The following is a 19,281-nucleotide window of genomic DNA, read 5'->3' on the forward strand; positions in this document are numbered from 1 at the left end:
TAAATTATAAAGTTGAAAACTACTTTTAAAAATATTTCATCTTTATTTTTTCTAAAACGCAATTAAAATTATAAAATTTCTGAAATCATAACTAACTTTTAAATTACTCACCAGATGGATTTATTTTTCATTTTATTCTCTTCATGATCATTATGGTGCAATGGTTATGCATTTAAAAAATCAACATTTGTTGTATTAATTTTAAAATAAACACCATAATCTATAGTAGTGTTGTGCTTTTTAAAAATTAGCATCATAATTATACTATTCATTTTTCTAACATCATAATGACTGGTAGTATGGATAAAATAAAATAAAATAAATGCGTCAATTTGTAAAATTTCAAAAGTAAATATACCTTTCAGAAAATCAACAACTTAAGTGCATGTTTTTTGATCAATTGCCAATACAACAATATTGGTCCAATATGATTAACAAATATTTTTTAAATAAAAAAAAGATAAAATACTTTTTTAACATATAAGTCCTTTTATGTAAAATAGATTTTTTTCCTCCGAAGAAACTTACCCCTGTACTCTGAACTCACCACATCCGCACGTGCCGAGTCAGCCGTTTACGAGCAAACGTAATAAACTGCAACTGTTAACTCGGGCATTAAGTGTAACGGGAAACGTCGAATCGATTCCATTTCTAAACCGGCACGGGGGCCGATATATTGTTTGGTTAGCCACCGGTATAAATAAGCTCAGCTGTCCCCCTCCCTGGGCAGGGAGCTGAGCCTGAATGGAGAGATAGGGCAACCATAGAAGGTGCTCTAATGGCGGACCGTATTTCAAGTAGAGATTGTTAGCTTCCTCGCTGTTGCTTTGTTGGCGAAAAGTCGCTGATTCTTTTGGTGGGGCGGAGAGCTAGAACTGCAGCTAGCGTTTCTGGTTCTTGCCTGCAGCGCTCGGTGTCGGATAATGGAATGGCAGCGAGAAGGGACGAGGAGTGAGTGAGACCCGACGGTTCCTAACTCTTTGATTCCCTTGTTGCTTCCTGTTCCCCCACCGTTTCCATTGGCGAGTAGCACAGCGAATAGAATCGCTGACGATCTTCACTGCTCCTGGGATTTCCCTGTCTGCTCGGCGAATCGCCCCGTTTGTTGACGAGCATCGTTGTGCTTGTCGCCAATTGCGCCCCGCACTGTCTGATTCGGGAGAAAGATCCAAAGCGGCCTTCCCCTTTTTCCGGTTTCTCCTGTGCAATCCTGTTGAAAAAGATTGGATTTTTATGCTTTTCCAATATCTTGTTCGCTATCTAAGGTGTGTCGATTTGATGTGGTGAAGCTTGCGGGGGTGTTTTGGGAGGCGGAGATGTTGGATTTGGCGCTGGATTCCGATGGCGACGTCGGGCTGGAAGTGATTAACTCCAGCCAGAGCTCGATGAGCAGCAGTGGCGACAGCCGGAGTAGTTTCTCGCGTCTTTCATTTGATACTGCTGGACCTGTGCCGCTGGAGGCGACGGTGGAGCTCCCCGCCGGTCTTCGCCCCTGTGCTCCGACCCGGCTTCCCTCCAAGCCGCACCGCTCGTCGGATCCGGCCTGGGCCGCGATTAGTTGTCGGTCTCTTCCCGCCAATCTCGGCCCCCGGGACTTCAAGCTCCTCCGCCGCATTAGCAGCGGCGACATCGGAACTGTCTATCTCTGCCGCCTGCGCGACGAGGCCTCGCCGCACCCGTACGCGATGAAGGTGGTCGACAAGTTGGCGCTGTCCAAGAAGAAGAAGCTCGATAGGGCGGCGACGGAGAAGAGGATCCTCCGGATCCTCGATCACCCCTTTCTCCCCACTCTCTACGCCGACTTCGATGCTTCGCCGCATTACTCCTGCGTCGTGATGGAATACTGCAGCGGCGGAGACCTTCACACGCTCCGCCACCGCCAGCCCCGCCAACGCTTCTCCGTCGCCGCCACCAGGTGCTCCACTGAACCTCTTTTCTTCGACTAAAAATCGAATCCTTTTCCCATCTTCCACCAACTTTTTCATATTACCTTCACGGAATTCACACAACTTTGAACTTTCTCTTCGATCGGAGACTACTTGGCGATCTCAATCATAACTGGAAAGATTCCTTCTTTCCAACTATTTGACCAGCTGTAACTGAAAGATGCTTCCTGTTGGCTCTGTTCCGGCTTTGACGTTGTTGATTGAAATGCCGTAGGTTCTACGCGGCGGAGGTGCTGCTCGCCCTAGAGTATCTTCACATGCTCGGTATCGTCTACCGCGACCTGAAGCCGGAGAACATCCTCATCCGCTCCGACGGCCACATCATGCTCTCCGACTTCGACCTCTCCCTGGAGTCCACCTCCTCGCCCACCCTCGAGCCCATCGCCACCTCCACCCCGGCGGACAGGGGCCACTCTGCCGCTGAAAACGGCGAGCGCTTCCCTGCCGATCCCTCCTGCCTCCCCTTCCTCGCTCGCCGGCCGCCACCCCACATGGCCACGAAGGCCGACCCTTGGCGCTTCGTCGCGGAGCCTGTCGACGCTCGGTCGTGCTCCTTCGTGGGTACTCACGAGTACGTCGCGCCAGAGGTCGCCGCAGGCCAGCCCCACGGCAGCGCCGTCGACTGGTGGGCCTACGGCATCCTCCTCTACGAGCTCCTCTACGGGCGCACTCCCTTCGCCGGGCCCACCAACCTGCAGACTCTCCACAACATCGTCAAGCAGCCGCTATCCTTCCCGACGGCCGACCCTTCCTCGTCGGCGGCGAAGGATCTCATCGCCAGCCTGCTGGCTAAGGACCCCACCGCCCGCCTCGGCTCCCGGCGCGGCGCGGCGGACGTCAAGGCGCACCCTTTCTTCAAGGGCATCAACCTGGCGCTCATGCGCTCGCACCGGCCGCCGGTCCTGCCCGGTCCGATCCGCTCCCACTCCCGTAAGCAGCCCCCCATGCCAAACCAGTTCGAGTTCTTCTAATTTCTAGTCCGACCCGACCCGATCCGATCCGACCCGATTCCATCGGTCGGGTAAATTTTCACATGTGGTCCAGAACATGTACAACACTGCATTGACTTATCAAATGTACCACACGCAGTGACTAATGCTCAAGTTTCCTCCTTAACATTGTACGTAACTGGTTTGACCTTGATGGAACTGTCGTGAAGAAGCCTATGCCGAAGGTATGGCGCAATCCCGAGCAGAAAATAGGACAGCGGGCACCCAACTGGGCACGCGCAACCAAGACGCGTGTCTGCTCGGAGACGTGTCTGGCAGCCGTCAGGCGGGGTGTAGCTGCCCCGGTGGTGGGTGTTCCGAGCGAACTGGGCGGAGAGAACGACGTCCACGGGACTTTGTCCCTGGAGACAAGACCCGGAGCGGATGCGTGAAGGGCAGAGGCAGACAGAGAGAACTTTATCGACTGCAGGCCAGCGTGAGTAAATATGCCTGGATACATATGGTAATTGTCATTAATTACATTATAATTAAAAAATTAAAAAATAAAATAAAATAGAAGTGAGAGATATGATATAGCATAGCAGAGGGTAGGTAACGTGATGGAGGAGTAATGGCTGCATGCTGTGGCGTGGAGCAGAATACAGGGCTACGTGAGTAATGGGAAGGCAGCTAGAGAGAGGAGGTAGTGATTTGTGGACAGTTAATACGAGGAGGTACGAGAGCAGCGGAGGACATGGAGAGAGAGGAGGGGGAGGCGATCGAGGAAGATGAAGTAAGGGAGGGGATCAAACACTTGTGTGACGACATGAAGATTTGAACTGAACTGTCAGATGATGGAAGGGTTTGGACAGACTTTAACAATGCGATTGGAGGAAGGAAGCATGCCAATTGGCCAGAGGCAGCTGTTGCACGGTGAGCATTAATTTCTGCTCCCACTGCAAATTTGCAGAGGGAAATGGTGAAATAATACAATAAAATTAAGAGAGTGTTAAATAATGAGAATTTGATGGGTCAAAATTAAATTTTTATATTTATTTTTTAATTATTAAAATAATATGTAATAATGAAATATTTTATATTTAAATTTTGATTGATCAAATTTTAATCATTAAGATTTATCCAAAAGATTATACGAAATGTTGAATGTTTAATTAGTCACTCAACTTTAAACAAGGATAAATGAGAATTGAACAGGCTTGATCTGTAATTACAAGTGTTCCAATGAATGATTAAAATTGGGGTAGATTATCTGATAATGTCTATGTATATATGGTAAAAGATAATTCGTTTGCTCTTAATGTCTTTATCAATTTGTCTTTAGGTTAATATGAAAAAGATAAATTTCGGGTGGTTATTATCTATTAGTGTAAGTGATCAAGGTACGAGGAAAGATATGTTCGAGCGTGTCGAGTTTCGATTCTAATATTTCATATGACAATATTTTATGTATTAACTATTGCGTCACCCTGAGGGGACATACGTTCATTGTGATAATAAGATGAATACATTCGTACTCAGTGTCCCTGTCAATTCATCCCAAGATTAATATGAAGGAGATAAATCACGAAAAACTATTAACTTTTGAAATAATGAGTCCATTGTCCATTTTATAGTAAATCTGAACAATCAAAATTTGACGGGCTAAATACAAATATAAAGTATTTCATTTAATGCATGTTATTAAAAATATAAAATGTTCATTCTAAATAGTCAAATTTCTCTTTAATAAATGTCTGGAATGTTAGGTTATTTATTAGTGGAATAATAAACAATCTTAAATTTTTTTAAAATCATATTCAAGAGAAAAATGTTCTAAAAAGATTCATAGAATAAGAAGAACTATAGGAAACTATTCCTATTGGATAAAATGATTAAAAAGTATCCGGAAATATATATACAAAAATTTCATAAAGGAACATACAAGGAAACAATACAATTGATGAAAGCATGTAATGAATATGATCTCCATATCATTTTACATTTCTCGATAAATATAATCTGTTTCATTATTTTAAATGATTATTTTATTCTGAGTAATAAAGAACTTATTATTCTGAATTCTTGGGTTCAGGAATTTACTATATTATTTTAATTTATTCAATTTTTTTATGTTTGATATGTCCTACGTTTTAATTTATTTATTTTTAATTAAACTAAAAGGTTAATCCCAGATTTGTGGTATACACATAATTAATATTAATAACTAGTCTTCTATTCCAATATATTCTTGGGAGTAAGTATTGACCAGAGAATACAAAACGTCATCTTAATTTAATATAATTAATATTAATAATTAGTGTTCTATTCTAGTATATTATTAGAAAGTATGTATTTATTAGAGAATACAAATCGTCATCTTAAATGCAAATTAATGGTTAAATATTAATCCTATTTAAACAAACTAAACCAAATCATCATCGCCTAAGAGCATAGAGGAGTTGTATCTTAATTTCAGGGAGAAACAAAAGAAGCTGACGGAGTAAATCAAAGATCTGAAGGGCGAGATGAAGGAGTTGCAAAGAAGCTGCAAAGGAATATGTTGGGGACATGTTGCGGGAGGAATTCCCTCTGCCGAAGACGTATGAGCTAATTTTAGAATGCGTGAAAGAAGAAGATGCCTGTAAATCTGTCTCTATGATTGTGGTTTCTGATAGCTCTTCTGTGTAGTGATTTTATTTTGGATTTACATTATGATATTGCTCAATTCTTCTGCTGTAACGCCCCAGCCCGGGCGGGCCCCACCCGGATCGAACCGGGAACGCCACCAGAATTGTCCATCAGGTTGACGACTAGCTCCACAAACCACCAGAAGTCCTTTCAGTGTGTTTTGTCCTCACTCGCACGCACCCTGAAAAACTTCCCAGGATGTCACCCATCCTCAGATTACTCTAAGCCAAGCACGCTTAATTTTGGAGTTCTTAAGTTTGGGCTTCCGAAAAGGAAGGTGCACCTTAGTGATATGGATAGTATCATCTAACCTTTTAAGCCATACTTAATCAGAATCTCAAAACCAGGGTATTACAATCACCCCCACTTAAAGACACAACGTCCTCGTTGTGTAACCACGAATCACACCACAGACAAATCCCAAAATCTCCCTCGCTAGGTGGTGCCCTGGGTGCTCCTGCCACAGGCGCACTCACGGTCGTAAGGTCACTCTGATACCAAATAAATTGTCACGCCCCAGGTAGTCCCTGTCGGAAGAAATTTCGGCAGCATCTCCCCTGTACGGGTGATAATATGAAACTTCATTACAATGCCCTTAGGGCCACATATACCTCAGCCAACACGGCCAGAACAATAACAATAAATATAACTAAACAACCATATATCAGCCTCTGGCTGACACAACCACCAAGTTTATATTTGAAAACTACTTACTCCACTACTACAACGGAAAAGACAAAACACAACAGAGAAACCAACACAGCGGAAAAAGAAGTGTAGTAAACTAAAAACTCGATAAAACTCCTTGAGTACAAACATACAAATCACACACATATATATGAAATGTAAAAAGGAACCAAAAGACTAAAGAGTAGAAAATCGTCGCGAAGCAAAGTGGTGGGGAACTAGCGACGGGAACCTCCTGACGACCTCAACCTGAAATAGATAATATCAACGGGGGTGAGTCCAACACTCAGCGGATACCAAGTTGACATGTATAGTAAACTATAACTAATAGTAATAATCATGGAGTACAGTCTCTTAGACAAAAGCTAAAAATGTAGAACAGAAAAGGCTGAAGAGAACTGTACTCACCAGGGCCTCATATCAGAATAGTAAGGTCGTCAGACCGAAAATATCATGTCTCCTGTATGCATGTTAATCATATGCATCCACCAAATATGCAGCAAACAAAGTTCAGCAAACACAAGCAATAAATGCAATCATGCATATGATGCAAATGACATGGTCACTCTTGACACTAGTCAACCATTCGCACACGATGGTGAGACCGAGTGGGTAGGGCTATGACAACTGTGCACTCTGCCGTCACTGCCCTGATAAGTGACCAAGTGGACAGGATGCTGTCGGAGTACACCTATCCTCCTACCCCAAATCATAAGTGGGAGAGCACAATGCTCTCATCTCCCTGAAACAGTCCAGAGGAGGGATCCCTGATGTGCTACCACACTGCGTCACGCTACCCATGAGTGGACTAGCGGAGCACTGACAGGGCAAACTGCCACATACCCTACCTGATATACCACTAACCCATGAGTGGTTGTGTGTGCAGATCCATGTAACTGGCGATGAGCTCAACAATAATGGGGCTACCAATCGCTCAGCATGCAATCATGCAAGATGATGCATGACACTAAGCATGAAGATCCTGCCCATATCTATGTTCATAAAATATGTACCCAAAGAAAATACATGGATCAAATAAGGAACTTTGGGTACATGTGTCAGATATGGTAAATGTCTAATCCGGTATATCATAAGGCATGGTATGTCACTACCATTATGAGCATAAATAATCAGGGCAATAATAAATCATAAATGCAAAACAGATGAAAGCATGCAACATGTATCATGTAGTGACATACCGAAATAAAGACGAATATAATTATTACTAGAGGCTATAATCTACTAAGCATATCAACATGACATTATTGTTGGGACCGAAAAGTAGCTAGAGGGGGGGTGAATAACTCGTCGCGTGCTAGGTGCTCGTCGTTGCTTGTTTCTTCAAAGATGCGCAGCGGAAATACAAGAAACAAACCACACAACGCTAACAAGATTAGTTTACTTGGTATCCACCTCACAAGAGGTGACTAGTCCAAGAATCCACACCTACTCACGCACCCTCCACTAATAAAACCCTCCTTTTCGGTAACTACCGAAGGCGGAGAAGTCCTACAAGTTCACACTACAAGAAGAAGGGGAAAGGATACAAAATACAAGCACAAAGCTTACAATGAGTACAAGAAAACCCTAACCCTAGCTTTCTTCCTCTTGCAATAGATCCGCCTCTTGACTTGGAAGAACCTCCAAGAACTTCAAGAACTGGCGTGGAGAGCTCTGTGGAGTCGCTGGTGAAGATCTGAGCTCTGTTGTGGAAGCGATGCCGAAGGAAATGAACGCCTGCGGCTTATATCGACGCTAACGGTCGAATCCCGATCGATTGGAATGCTCCCAATCGATCGGGGAGGCTTTGGATCGATCCACAGATCGATCCAGAGCGCCTCTGTGCTCTGGAAAAACACCTGGATCGATCCACGGATCGATCCAGCACTTATCGCGCGAAGCAGCAACGTCCCAATCGATCCACCGATCGATTGGGACCTCTGGATCGATTCACTGATCGATCCAGAGGCTTTCTGTGTGCTGGGAAACTGCCTGGATCGATCCACTGATCGATCCACTGATCAATCCACTGATCAATCCAGCTCTTGGTTTTTACCCAAAACCAAGTCCCAAGCCTCCCAAACCAACATTCGATCAACCTTAACCTGTTGGTACGTCATGCCTAGCATCTAGTCACTTCCTTGACCTGCTAGGACTCCCTCACCAAGTGTCCGGTCAATCCCTTTAACCCACTTGGACTTTTCTCCTCTTGCCAAGTATCCTGTCAATTCCTTTGACCTATTTGGACTTTCCTTCATCATGCCAAGTATCTGGTCACTCTCTTGACCTACTTGGACTTTCACCTGATGTCTGATCAACCTTGACCCATTTGGATTTTCCCCCGTGTCTGGCTTCACTTACCAGGACTTCCATTTTCCCTAGCTTCACTCACTAGGGCTTCTCTTCTGCCTGGCTTCACTCACCAGGTCTTTCACCTAGCTTCACTCACTAGGATTTTCCTCTGTCTGGCTTCACTCATCAGGACTTTCACCTAGCTTTACTCACTAGGATTTTCTCACTGCCTAACTTCACTCGCTAGGTCTTTCACCTGGCTTCACTCACCAGGACTTTCAACCTGCCTAGCTTCACTCACTAGGTCTTTCACTTGACTTCACTCACCAGGATTTCCCTTCTGCCTGGCTTCACTCACCAAGACTTCTCTTCTGCCTAGCTCCACTCACCAGGACTTTCACCTAGCTTCACTCACTAGGATTTTCCGCTACCTGACTTCACTCACCAGGACTTTTCTTCTGTCTAGCTTCACTCACCAGGACTTTCACCTAGCTTCACTCACTAGGATTTTCCGCTACCTGGCTTCACTCACCAGGACTTTCATTTTGCCTAACATCCTAGTTAGGACTTCCCAGTCAAGTATCCGGTCAATCCTTGACCTACTTGACTCTTGTTCAATCAACCTTATATTGTCAAACATCGAAACCCAAACCAAGACTCAAGCTTGGTCAACCAGGTCAATCTTGACCTGAGAGATGTTGTACCAACAATCTCCCCCTTTTTGATGTTTGACAATACCACAAAAACACTTACAATACCACATGTAAGTTAGGCTAATCCCATAGCCTCATTCTTCTTCATGCCACTAGGTAATGAATACATAAGTTAAGCTCTTCATTCTCCCCTTAAGAGGGCAAACTCCCTCTATGTAATGAAAGCCTAACTTACTCCCATTCACAAATCCTTTCATTCTCCCCCTATTGGCACACATCAACCCATATTTGAGCACACATCAACCCATGCCCCAATTGAAAACTCTCCCCCTGAAGAGTTGCTCATCATGGTTCATAACTTCACTCGTTGTGATCAACACGATAATGAAGGGCTCATTCCCTTCATTATCAACAATGCTCGCCCTGGAGCAATAACAAAGTCCAAATGCTCAACCTTGAGCATTTTCTCACACAGAAGGTTAACCACCTTCCAAGGTTCATGAAAAATAATTTTCATGTCTTTAAAGAGTCCCTCCCCCTAAAGACATAGTGATAACTTCTGTCATTGCACCAACAATGACTTAGAATCCCTAAACCTTTAGGAAACCCAAATTTCTAAGTTGTGAGGTTCAAATATTCAGAATTTGAAACAAACCTCAACCTAAACTTCAACATAGTCTTCCTTAACCAATCCATCCTTGTTTTCAACATGAAAACTCTCTTTTTATGTATACAAATGTATTTTGAGGGGTTTGGAATGGTTACCTAGACTAAAATAGGTTCAATATGCTGAAAACAAGCTTTCCCAGTCAAAATCAGCATATTCGATCGATTGGAGTTAGGTTCCAATCGATTGAACCCTGCTGAATCGATCCACTGATCGATTCAGTCTTCTTGGATCGATCGGCTGATCGATCCAGCGAGCCTCTGCTCGCTAGAATTGCCTTCTGAATCGATCCACTGATCGATTCAGACATTCCAATCGATCCATGGATCGATCGGAGCTCTGATAGTTGCTGAATTTCAAATTCAGCCAACTTCAGAAACCCCTAGAAAATTCTACAAAAATTCAAAAATCATGAAATTTCGTGTAGACATTATTTAGGGCATACTTTATCATGGAAAAATAGTTTTCTATGAAAATACATCATATTTTCAAAGATTGACACAAGCTTGAAAACTTGCTAAAACTTTAGCGTTTTCTTCAAGTTCGTGTCTAACTATTAAATGGTGATTACTATCAAAAAATAGCCTTCACCAAGGTTTTCCAAAAGCCTTTTAAAATAATTTTCAAAACCAATATCCCATCACATTCCTTGGGCTTAATGCACATGACTTGTACATTAGCTTTCCAAATGATGGGAAAACACATAACTATGTGTTTTGATGAACCTAAAACTCAAAAGAATGCACTAAATCAACATCTTGAGTTTTATTCATCTTCCTAACATCTCACTTGTATCTAACGTGCACTAAAACACATACAAGTCATTTTATGTGTCTTTGTGAGATGTAAAATTTGGTTTTACGCTAATCTAGGGATCATGCATATCTATTTGGGCATTTTGAGTGGTAAACATCCACCAAGGATGTTACTTGTTGATTCACTTGTTAAACAACTGCCACTTGTTTATTCCACTTGTTAAACAAATGCCACTTGTTGAACTAATGTCATTTGTTCTTAATTTAAAGAAAATAAAATAATGCATGATAATGTTATGGCATACATAAAAAAGAAATAGCTTTCAAAAGAAAGATTCCTATAACTACATGATGTATGTATGACATAACATGGTATTTTTGTATATTTTTCATAATAAAAGAATGAGTGCAAAATACAAACCTAAATATGATGTCATGGCATATCATGGGCAAACAATCATGGCAAGATTTAGCATAAATAAAGTATACCTAGATTATCTATCTAAGTATCTTTAAACCTTAGCTAAACTTAAAAACTAAACCTAGATCACCCTAAATGCTTCAAGAAAATGTCAAAACATAAATTGGCATTTCTAATTCTCTTGATTAACTTATGCCAATTGAAATCGAGATTATTCCTCAAATGTTGGCATATTTCATTTTTCCACCAGAGTAGCATTTTAAATTAAGGCTTAGATTTACCTTAAATTACTAAGCAAATACCAAAATCCCAACTTAGTATTTCTTATGCCTTTTCTAAATTTTGCCATTTTAAAATAAGATCAAGACTTCTCAAATTTGACACATTTTACTCTTTCAAAAAGTAAATCAATAATCCTTTTTATTTTCAAAGATTAATAATAACCTTGAAAATGCTCCTTGAGTGTCAATTTCTTCAAAGTTGGGTTAACTACCCTTCTTCTTAGAGTTGACACTCTCTAACCCATCTATGGGGTAGAGAAAATGCTCCTAGGAACCCAACACCTATAGGTGCTGCTTAGATGCTCTAGGTATTTACTAGGGATAACTTCCCTAGATATCTTCCTAGTGACCTTGTTTGGCTTCTTGGAAACCTTGGTCACATTTTCTAGGTCAACTCTAGGGATAGTCTCCCTTGTGACCTTGTTTGTGACTTTCTTAGACTTCTTAGAAGCCTTAGTCACATTTATTGCAAAATACTCTTAGGGATGACTTCCCTAGTATTCTTGACTTGACCACTAGACCTAGGGTTAGTTCCATAACTATATGGAACCCTATGGTACGAAATTTCATCCTTCTTAGCCTTAGGTTTGTATCCCAAACCTCTATGGCCATTGGATGACTTTGATACTCCTAGACCTAGATTTTTACCCTTAGACCCTTGTGTCATATTTGTGATTCTTCTAAGGATCTTCTCTAATTTATCAAGTCTTGACCTCAAGACTTGATTTTCCTTCCATAATCCCTCAACCATAGATTTTTCACTAAAATCATGATTTTTCTTCTTCTTAGGTACATACCTAGAATCCTTAGGGTTCTTACCTAAGTTTCTATCTACCTTTCTAACCCTAGATTGAGAGGTTTTGGCATGATAAGCTACATGATTTTCCTTAACGCTATCATGCTTCCTATTTTCATGGTAAATAGCATTAAAATGATATAAATTTGACCTAGCATGCTTTTTACCATTTTGCAAGGAAATAGGCTCAATAAAAGATACCTTCTTTTTTACCTTAGAGGCTCCCCCTTGAGTTGAGCTTCCTCCATGAGCCTTGACCACCTTCTTCCCATTAGGGCATTGACTTCGGTAATGCCCCTTTTGATTGCAAGAGAAGCACACCATGTGCTCCTTGCTCTTCTTTGTTCCGGGGATGGTCTCCTTGGGCTTCTCCTTGCCCTTTAATGCCACTTGGCCCTTCTTCTTGGCCAATTTAGGGTATTTGCTCTTGTAATGCCCATGTTCCCTACATTCAAAGCATATAATATGATTTTTATTATTAATTGAAATGTTTATACCTTTTTGTGTAGGGATGACACTTTCTCCTTTGGATCCGGAGGTAGAAGCTTCCTCTTGATCCGAAGATGATATTCCTCCATTTGATTTTGCTTGACTTGTGGAGGTGGAAGCTTTTTCATCCTCTTCTTCTCTTGACCCGAATGTGGAGGATTCTTCTTGCTCTTGTTCCGGTGTCAATGAAGATTGCTCCCCCTCAATCCTAGAGGTGGAGGCTTCACCTTCTTCTTCATCTTCATCCTCTTGTACATGAAACAAGGAATATACTCCTTCCTTGCTCTTTTGATTGCTCTCCTTTGAGGATGAAGCTTCTTGGACCTCCTCTTCGGAGGTTGAGCATCTCTCAACCTCGGAGTCCTCCTCTTCTTGGTTTTGATCCATTGAGTCACCCTCTTTGGATTCTCCTTGATTTGGTACAGTGGAGGGGATCTCATGAATTCTTGCCAATTTGCTCCAAAGCTCCTTGGCATCTTCAAACTCTCCAATTTGCTCCAGGATGTTGCTTGGCAATAAATTGACCAAGAGCTTGGTCACTTTGTCATTGGCCTCATATCTTTGGATTTGGTCTTGGCTCCACTTGCTCCTCTTGAGTACTTTGCCCTTGGAATTTGTGGGAACTTCAAAACCTTCCATGAGAGCAAATCATTGCTCTATCTCCACCATTAAGAAGTTTTCAATCCTTGATTTCCAAAGATCGAAGCTCGTAGATGTGTATGGTAGAGGCGCCCTCGTGTCGAATCCGAGTCCATCTCAGAATTCCATTTGAAGTTGAGCTTCTTGTGATGAAGTCTTCGACTTGTAGAATTGCTCCAACTTCTTCACCCTCTAGCTTTGCTTGTTTTGTTTGCCCCTTCCGGCGATGATTCCGGTGAAGAGCAACCTCGCTCTGATACCACTTGTTGGGACCGAAAAGTAGCTAGAGGGGGGGTGAATAGCTCGTCGCGTGCTAGGTGCTCGTCGTTGCTTGTTTCTTCAAAGATGCGCAGCGGAAATACAAGAAACAAACCACACAACGCTAACAAGGTTGGTTTACTTGGTATCCACCTCACAAGAGGTGACTAGTCCAAGAATCCACACCTACTCACGCACCCTCCACTAATAAAACCCTCCTTTTCGATAACTACCGAAGGCAGAGAAGCCCTACAAGTTCACACTACAAGAAGAAGGGGAAAGGATACAAAATACAAGCACAAAGCTTACAATGAGTACAAGAAAACCCTAACCCTAGCTTTCTTCCTCTTGCAATAGATCCGCCTCTTGACTTGGAAGAACCTCCAAGAACTTCAAGAACTGGCGTGGAGAGCTCTGTGGAGTCGCTGGTGAAGATCTGAGCTCTGTTGTGGAAGCGATGCCGAAGGAAATGAATGCCTGCGGCTTAAATCGACGCTAACGGTCGAATCCTGATCGATTGGAATGCTCCCAATCGATCGGGGAGGCTTTGGATCGATCCACGGATCGATCCAGAGCGCCTCTGTGCTCTGGAAAAACACCTGGATCGATCCACGGATCGATCCAGCGCTTATCGCACGAAGCAGCAGCGTCCCAATCGATCCACCGATCGATTGGGACCTCTGGATCGATTCACTGATCGATCCAGAGGCTTTCTGTGTGCTGGGAAACTGCCTGGATCGATCCACTGATCCATCCAACTCTTGGTTTTTACCCAAAACCAAGTCCCAAGCCTCCCAAACCAACATTCGGTCAACCTTAACCTGTTGGTACGTCATGCCTAGCATCTAGTCACTTCCTTGACCTGCTAGGACTCCTTCACCAAGTGTCCGGTCAATCCCTTTGACCCACTTGGACTTTTCTCCTCTTGCCAAGTATCCTGTCAATTCCTTTGACCTACTTGGACTTTCCTTCATCATGCCAAGTATCCGGTCACTCTCTTGACCTACTTGGACTTTCACCTGATGTCTGATCAACCTTGACCCATCTAGATTTTCCCCCGTGCCTGGCTTCACTTACCAGGACTTCCATTTTGCCTAGCTTCACTCACTAGGGCTTCTCTTCTGCCTGGTTTCACTCACCAGGTCTTTCACCTAGCTTCACTCACTAGGATTTTCCTCTGCCTGGCTTCACTCACCAGGACTTCCACCTAGCTTCACTCACTAGGATTTTCTCACTGCCTAACTTCACTCGCTAGGTCTTTCACCTGGCTTCACTCACCAGGACTTTCAACCTGCCTAGCTTCACTCACTAGGTCTTTCACCTGACTTCACTCACCAGGATTTCCCTTCTACCTGGCTTCACTCACCAGGACTTCTCTTCTGCCTAGCTTCACTCACCAGGACTTTCACCTAACTTCACTCACTAGGATTTTCCGCTACCTGGCTTCACTCACCAGGACTTTTCTTCTGCCTAGCTTCACTCACCAGAACTTTCACCTAGCTTCACTCACTAGGATTTTCCGCTACCTGGCTTCACTCACCAGGACTTTCATTTCGCCTAACATCCCAGTTAGGACTTCCCAGTCAAGTATCCGGTCAATCCTTGACCTACTTGACTCTTGTTCAATCAACCTTGTATTGTCAAACATCGAAACCCAAACCAAGACTCAAGCTTGGTCAACCAGGTCAACCTTGACCTGAGAGATGTTGCACCAACAATTATCAAAAGAGATAAGTCAAGGTACCCACTTCAAAAGGTGGAGATTGTCTCCGAGATAGACCCCACGTCGAGACACTCGTCTCGAATCAAAATCCTGTAATAACAAGCATATAATTAAGCCATGCTCGCAGATATCCAATAACTTAATCAAAATTCCTATTAACCAGGAAATCCTAATTTTATTTGTTGATCTCGGTTAATTAAATAAACCGGATCTAACCCAAAGCTTAGATTAGATCCAGCCTTTTAACCCTAATTAAATATAACTCAACGGTCATCTAGGGTTAGTTTCCTTAACCCCAATTATTCGTTTAGATTTAAATCCATACTTAAATCAATTCTAGTGGCAATCCATGTTTCACTCAACTACCAAAACCTAATTCAAGAGCTGGCTACGATGTCGGATTTTCCATGTTTTAGATTTTCGAGATAATCTGATACCAATATTTTTAGTATCAGAGCAAGGTATACGATACTTGCTTTTCGTTTTAGATTTTTTTTAATTAATCTGATACCAATTTATTTGGTATCAGAGCCCAGTTTGGCGAGTCAATCTGGGTATTTCTATATTTATATGGATTCCCGTTATTTTCATGTTTCGGAGTTCCATTTCGCATTTGTACGAATGCCCGTTATTTTTCTCATTTCGAAATTCTGAGGTATAGGGTATTATTTGATTTCGTTAAGGAAAGGGCATAATTGGGGACTTGACAGCGACGAAACATTTCCAGACGGCATATAGGTATGATGTTTAATTTTCTATTTTGATACTTGTAGTAATATCTGGGACATAATTTAACAGAAATGAGGCAAAATGCATGTGTTCCCGCTCCGAGACGTGGTGCAGGACATTCACATAAGAGGGCGATTGAATCCCTAGCGACAGAGTCGCCAGAGATGTCTACTGGGGTCGAGTCTGTCGGTCAGGGATAGACTCCACATGGTACTGTAGGCGTGTCAGGCTCTTAGACTCTGACGATTTCAGAGGTACCTACCTCGACCATACCCGTCGTACCCACTCCCACAGTATGATATAAATCTAGAATAATGGACCATGCATTCATTTGGGTATGTTTGGTACGGGCTTGTACCTGTACTATTCCATAAGGATAACCGGTTGGACTTCTTAAAATATCCTTTTCTTCTTGTATTTGATTCTGCCATTCATTCCTTTACTTTCCCTACCCTTTCTTACCTCCTCTACAACACACTTACATGAGTTATGTGATTCCTCTTCCTTTGCCTAGTCCTCCTCCTCCTCCTACGTCTAGGGTTGGTGATTAGTACAACCACTAAATTCAGTGGCTTCCTCCACTTAGAGTTGTGCTAGGGACCAATACTAGCACCTCGGACACTTGAAATGTCTCATTCTGACAGTGGATTGAAAACTTATCTTGGTTAGGAGCAAATGAAATGTATTGTAGCAGACCCTTACCAAGTTAAGTTTCAACACCGATATTTAATTCACTGAGCATGGTAGGCCAAAGACTAGACGAATTCACGCGGTTACCAGGGAGGATGCGTAACGGACCGACGGATCCATTTTCTGCTGTACGATTTTACTTAGACCGTAGTGACTGACCGTCTCCATACCGTTCGGTGATACATTGGACGCCACTTAGGAGGTCAGAGGTTGCCCGTTAGACTTTGGCAACATGATATTCATGGTTGATTTATTAGTACTGGAAATGATCGAGTTAAACATTATCCTTGGCATGGATTGTCTGTCTGCATATCATGCCATGGTTGAATGTAGATGAGGGTGGCCACATTCCGACATCCAAACCAACCCTCATGGGATTTCACTGGTATTAGGGACGACGGTATATCGATCATTTCTGCGATGCAGGCTCAGAAGCTGTTGTCACATGACTGTCAGGGATTTCTTTTGTCTTTGATTAATACTGACGACAGCAGTAGTACTCAGCTCTCAGACGTTCCAGTGGTCCGAGAGTATCCAGAAGTATTTTCAGATGAGTTACCAAGCTTGCCTCCAAGAAGGCAAGTGGAGTTTGCTATTGAGCTGATTCCGGGAACCGCGCCGACATCGAAAGCACCATACCGTATGATATCGAAAGAGTTGGACGAGCTAAAGGTCCAACTCTAGGAGTTATTAGACAGGGGATTTATTCGCCCTAGTGTTTCTCCTTGGGGTTCTTCAGTATTATTTGTCAAGAAAAAGAATGGTACTATGAGGTTGTGCATCGATTACAGACAGCTGAATGCAGTGACTGTCAGAAATAAGTACCCCTTACCACGGATCGAGGATTTATTTGATCAGCTCAGAGGTACATCAGTATATTCTAAGATTGATCTGCGTTCCGGATATCATCAGTTGAGAGTTAAGGAATCTGATATTCAGAAGACAATATTCCGTACCAGATACGGACATTATAAATTTTTGGTAATGTCATTTGGACTTACCAATGCTCCAGCGGTGTTTATGGATTTAATGAATCACATTTTTCTGAAGTATCTAGATCAGTTCATTGTTGTCTTCATCGACAATATTTTGATCTACACGCATTCCGAGGAGGAGCATGCACAACATCTTCGCGTTTTGGAAACTCTTCGACAACATCGTCTATATGCGAAGTTCAGCAAGTGTACTTTTTGGCTACCCTCAATTGGCTTTCTAGGTCACGTAGTTTCCAGTCGAGGTATTTTAGTAGACCCTCAGAAGATCGAGGCTATCATTAGTTGGTAGCAGCCAAAATCAGTTCAGGAGATCTGGAGTTTCTTAGGATTGGCTGGATATTACAGACGTTTCGTCGAAGGTTTCTCTCGCATTGCTATGCCGCTGACACGCCTGACCAGGAAAGGCGTGAAGTTCACTTGGACAGAAGCCTATGAGATCAACTTTCAGGAGTTGAAGTGGAGATTAATGTCGGCACAAGTTTTGGTTTTACCTTCTAGAGAGGACAACTTCGTACTCTACATCGACGCATCTCTTCAAGGTTTGGGTGCTGTTCTGATGCAGCACGGCAGGGTAGTCTCTTATGCTTCTCGTCAGTTGAAGGAGCATGAGAAAAACTACCCAATACATGATCTAGAGTTGGCCGCCATTATATTAGCTTTGAAGATTTGACGGCATCACCTTTATGGTATTACTTTTAAGATTCTCACTGATCATAAGAGTCTCAAATACCTTTTCACTCAGAAGGAACTTAATCTCTGATAGAAAGATGGATGGAGTTCCTAAAGGATTACAACTATACTATTAGCTACCACCTAGGGAAAGCTAATGTGGTTGCCGATGCACTTAGCAGGAAGTCCAGCCTCTAATGACCATAATCATCATGTATTAATTCCCCATATTACATACATGTATACCATCCTTTTGGTCATTTCCTATTACTGAAAACAGTTTCAAATTGTCTCAATTGACTAGCATAGTCCCCAGTCAACTGCTCTTATTGAATCAACCTCATAGAGTCATTATGTGTTCGATGAACAGTATTACCAGTCGGTTGGTTTCTGATAGCAGACGATTGACACCAAAATTTCAACCTAAATCCATTTTTGAACCCAATTTCAAAAATACACCAGAGATTTCCTAGACCTCTAAATATTCTCAAATTTTGTAAAGAAGTCAGTTTTACCATTTTTTACTTAGGAAAAATAGAATAACAAATTAATTCAACACAGATCCCAAGATAATATAAAATCTAAAACTATCTAAATGGTTCAATTGAACCTTAACCTAAAGTTCTAGTTTTGTCTCCCTTTTGATGTATCTACCCATACTAAACCATAATGCATCTCTAGCATTAGTTTATATGGAATCTATATATCTAAAACTAATTTTCATGTAATATGAATCCCATTTCATATTTTTCATGCATGAATCTCATCCCAATTATGCCAACCACGAAGGTTAGAGACTCAAGTCCATCTCTAAACCCTTTGGCACATTTTATGGCACATATAGAATCCCAAGAAAGGTCCACTTGAGATCCATTAACCATGGGTCCCAAATTGACTATTTGAGCTCCCCTAGAGCTCTTAACTCTAGCTACCTTCCTAGGTGACTCATTTATTATGGCTAGATCACTATGATG

General features: G+C 42.4%; 1 protein-coding gene across 2 annotated transcripts; it reads left to right on the plus strand.

Annotated features, from left to right (window-relative positions):
• The first annotated feature begins 707 nt into the window (after positions 1 to 707).
• Positions 708 to 3,062, plus strand: LOC122052470 (protein kinase PINOID-like). 2 transcript variants are annotated; one of them, XM_042614004.1, is made up of 3 exons: positions 708 to 1,193; positions 1,290 to 1,915; positions 2,161 to 3,062. In XM_042614004.1, exons 2-3 carry the CDS (start codon positions 1,317 to 1,319, stop codon positions 2,915 to 2,917), a joined length of 1,356 nt encoding a protein of 451 aa, XP_042469938.1. In that variant the 5' UTR covers positions 708 to 1,193; positions 1,290 to 1,316; the 3' UTR covers positions 2,918 to 3,062. The 2 variants fall into 2 exon arrangements, with proteins under 2 accessions (XP_042469938.1, XP_042469937.1); XM_042614003.1 differs by having other exon boundaries at positions 708 to 1,915.
• The last annotated feature ends 16,219 nt before the right edge of the window (positions 3,063 to 19,281 follow it).

Source organism: Zingiber officinale, chromosome 3A (genome assembly GCF_018446385.1).
Source record: "Zingiber officinale cultivar Zhangliang chromosome 3A, Zo_v1.1, whole genome shotgun sequence".
Lineage (NCBI taxonomy): Eukaryota > Viridiplantae > Streptophyta > Magnoliopsida > Zingiberales > Zingiberaceae > Zingiber > Zingiber officinale.

Coding starts and splice junctions, on each gene's coding strand:
- LOC122052470 (XM_042614003.1), top strand. CDS start 1,317: ATGTTGGATTTGGCGCTGGATTCCGATGGCGACGTCGGGCTGGAAGTG. Junction 1,916..2,160: donor TTCTCCGTCGCCGCCACCAG/GTGCTCCACTGA, acceptor GAAATGCCGTAG/GTTCTACGCGGCGGAGGTGC.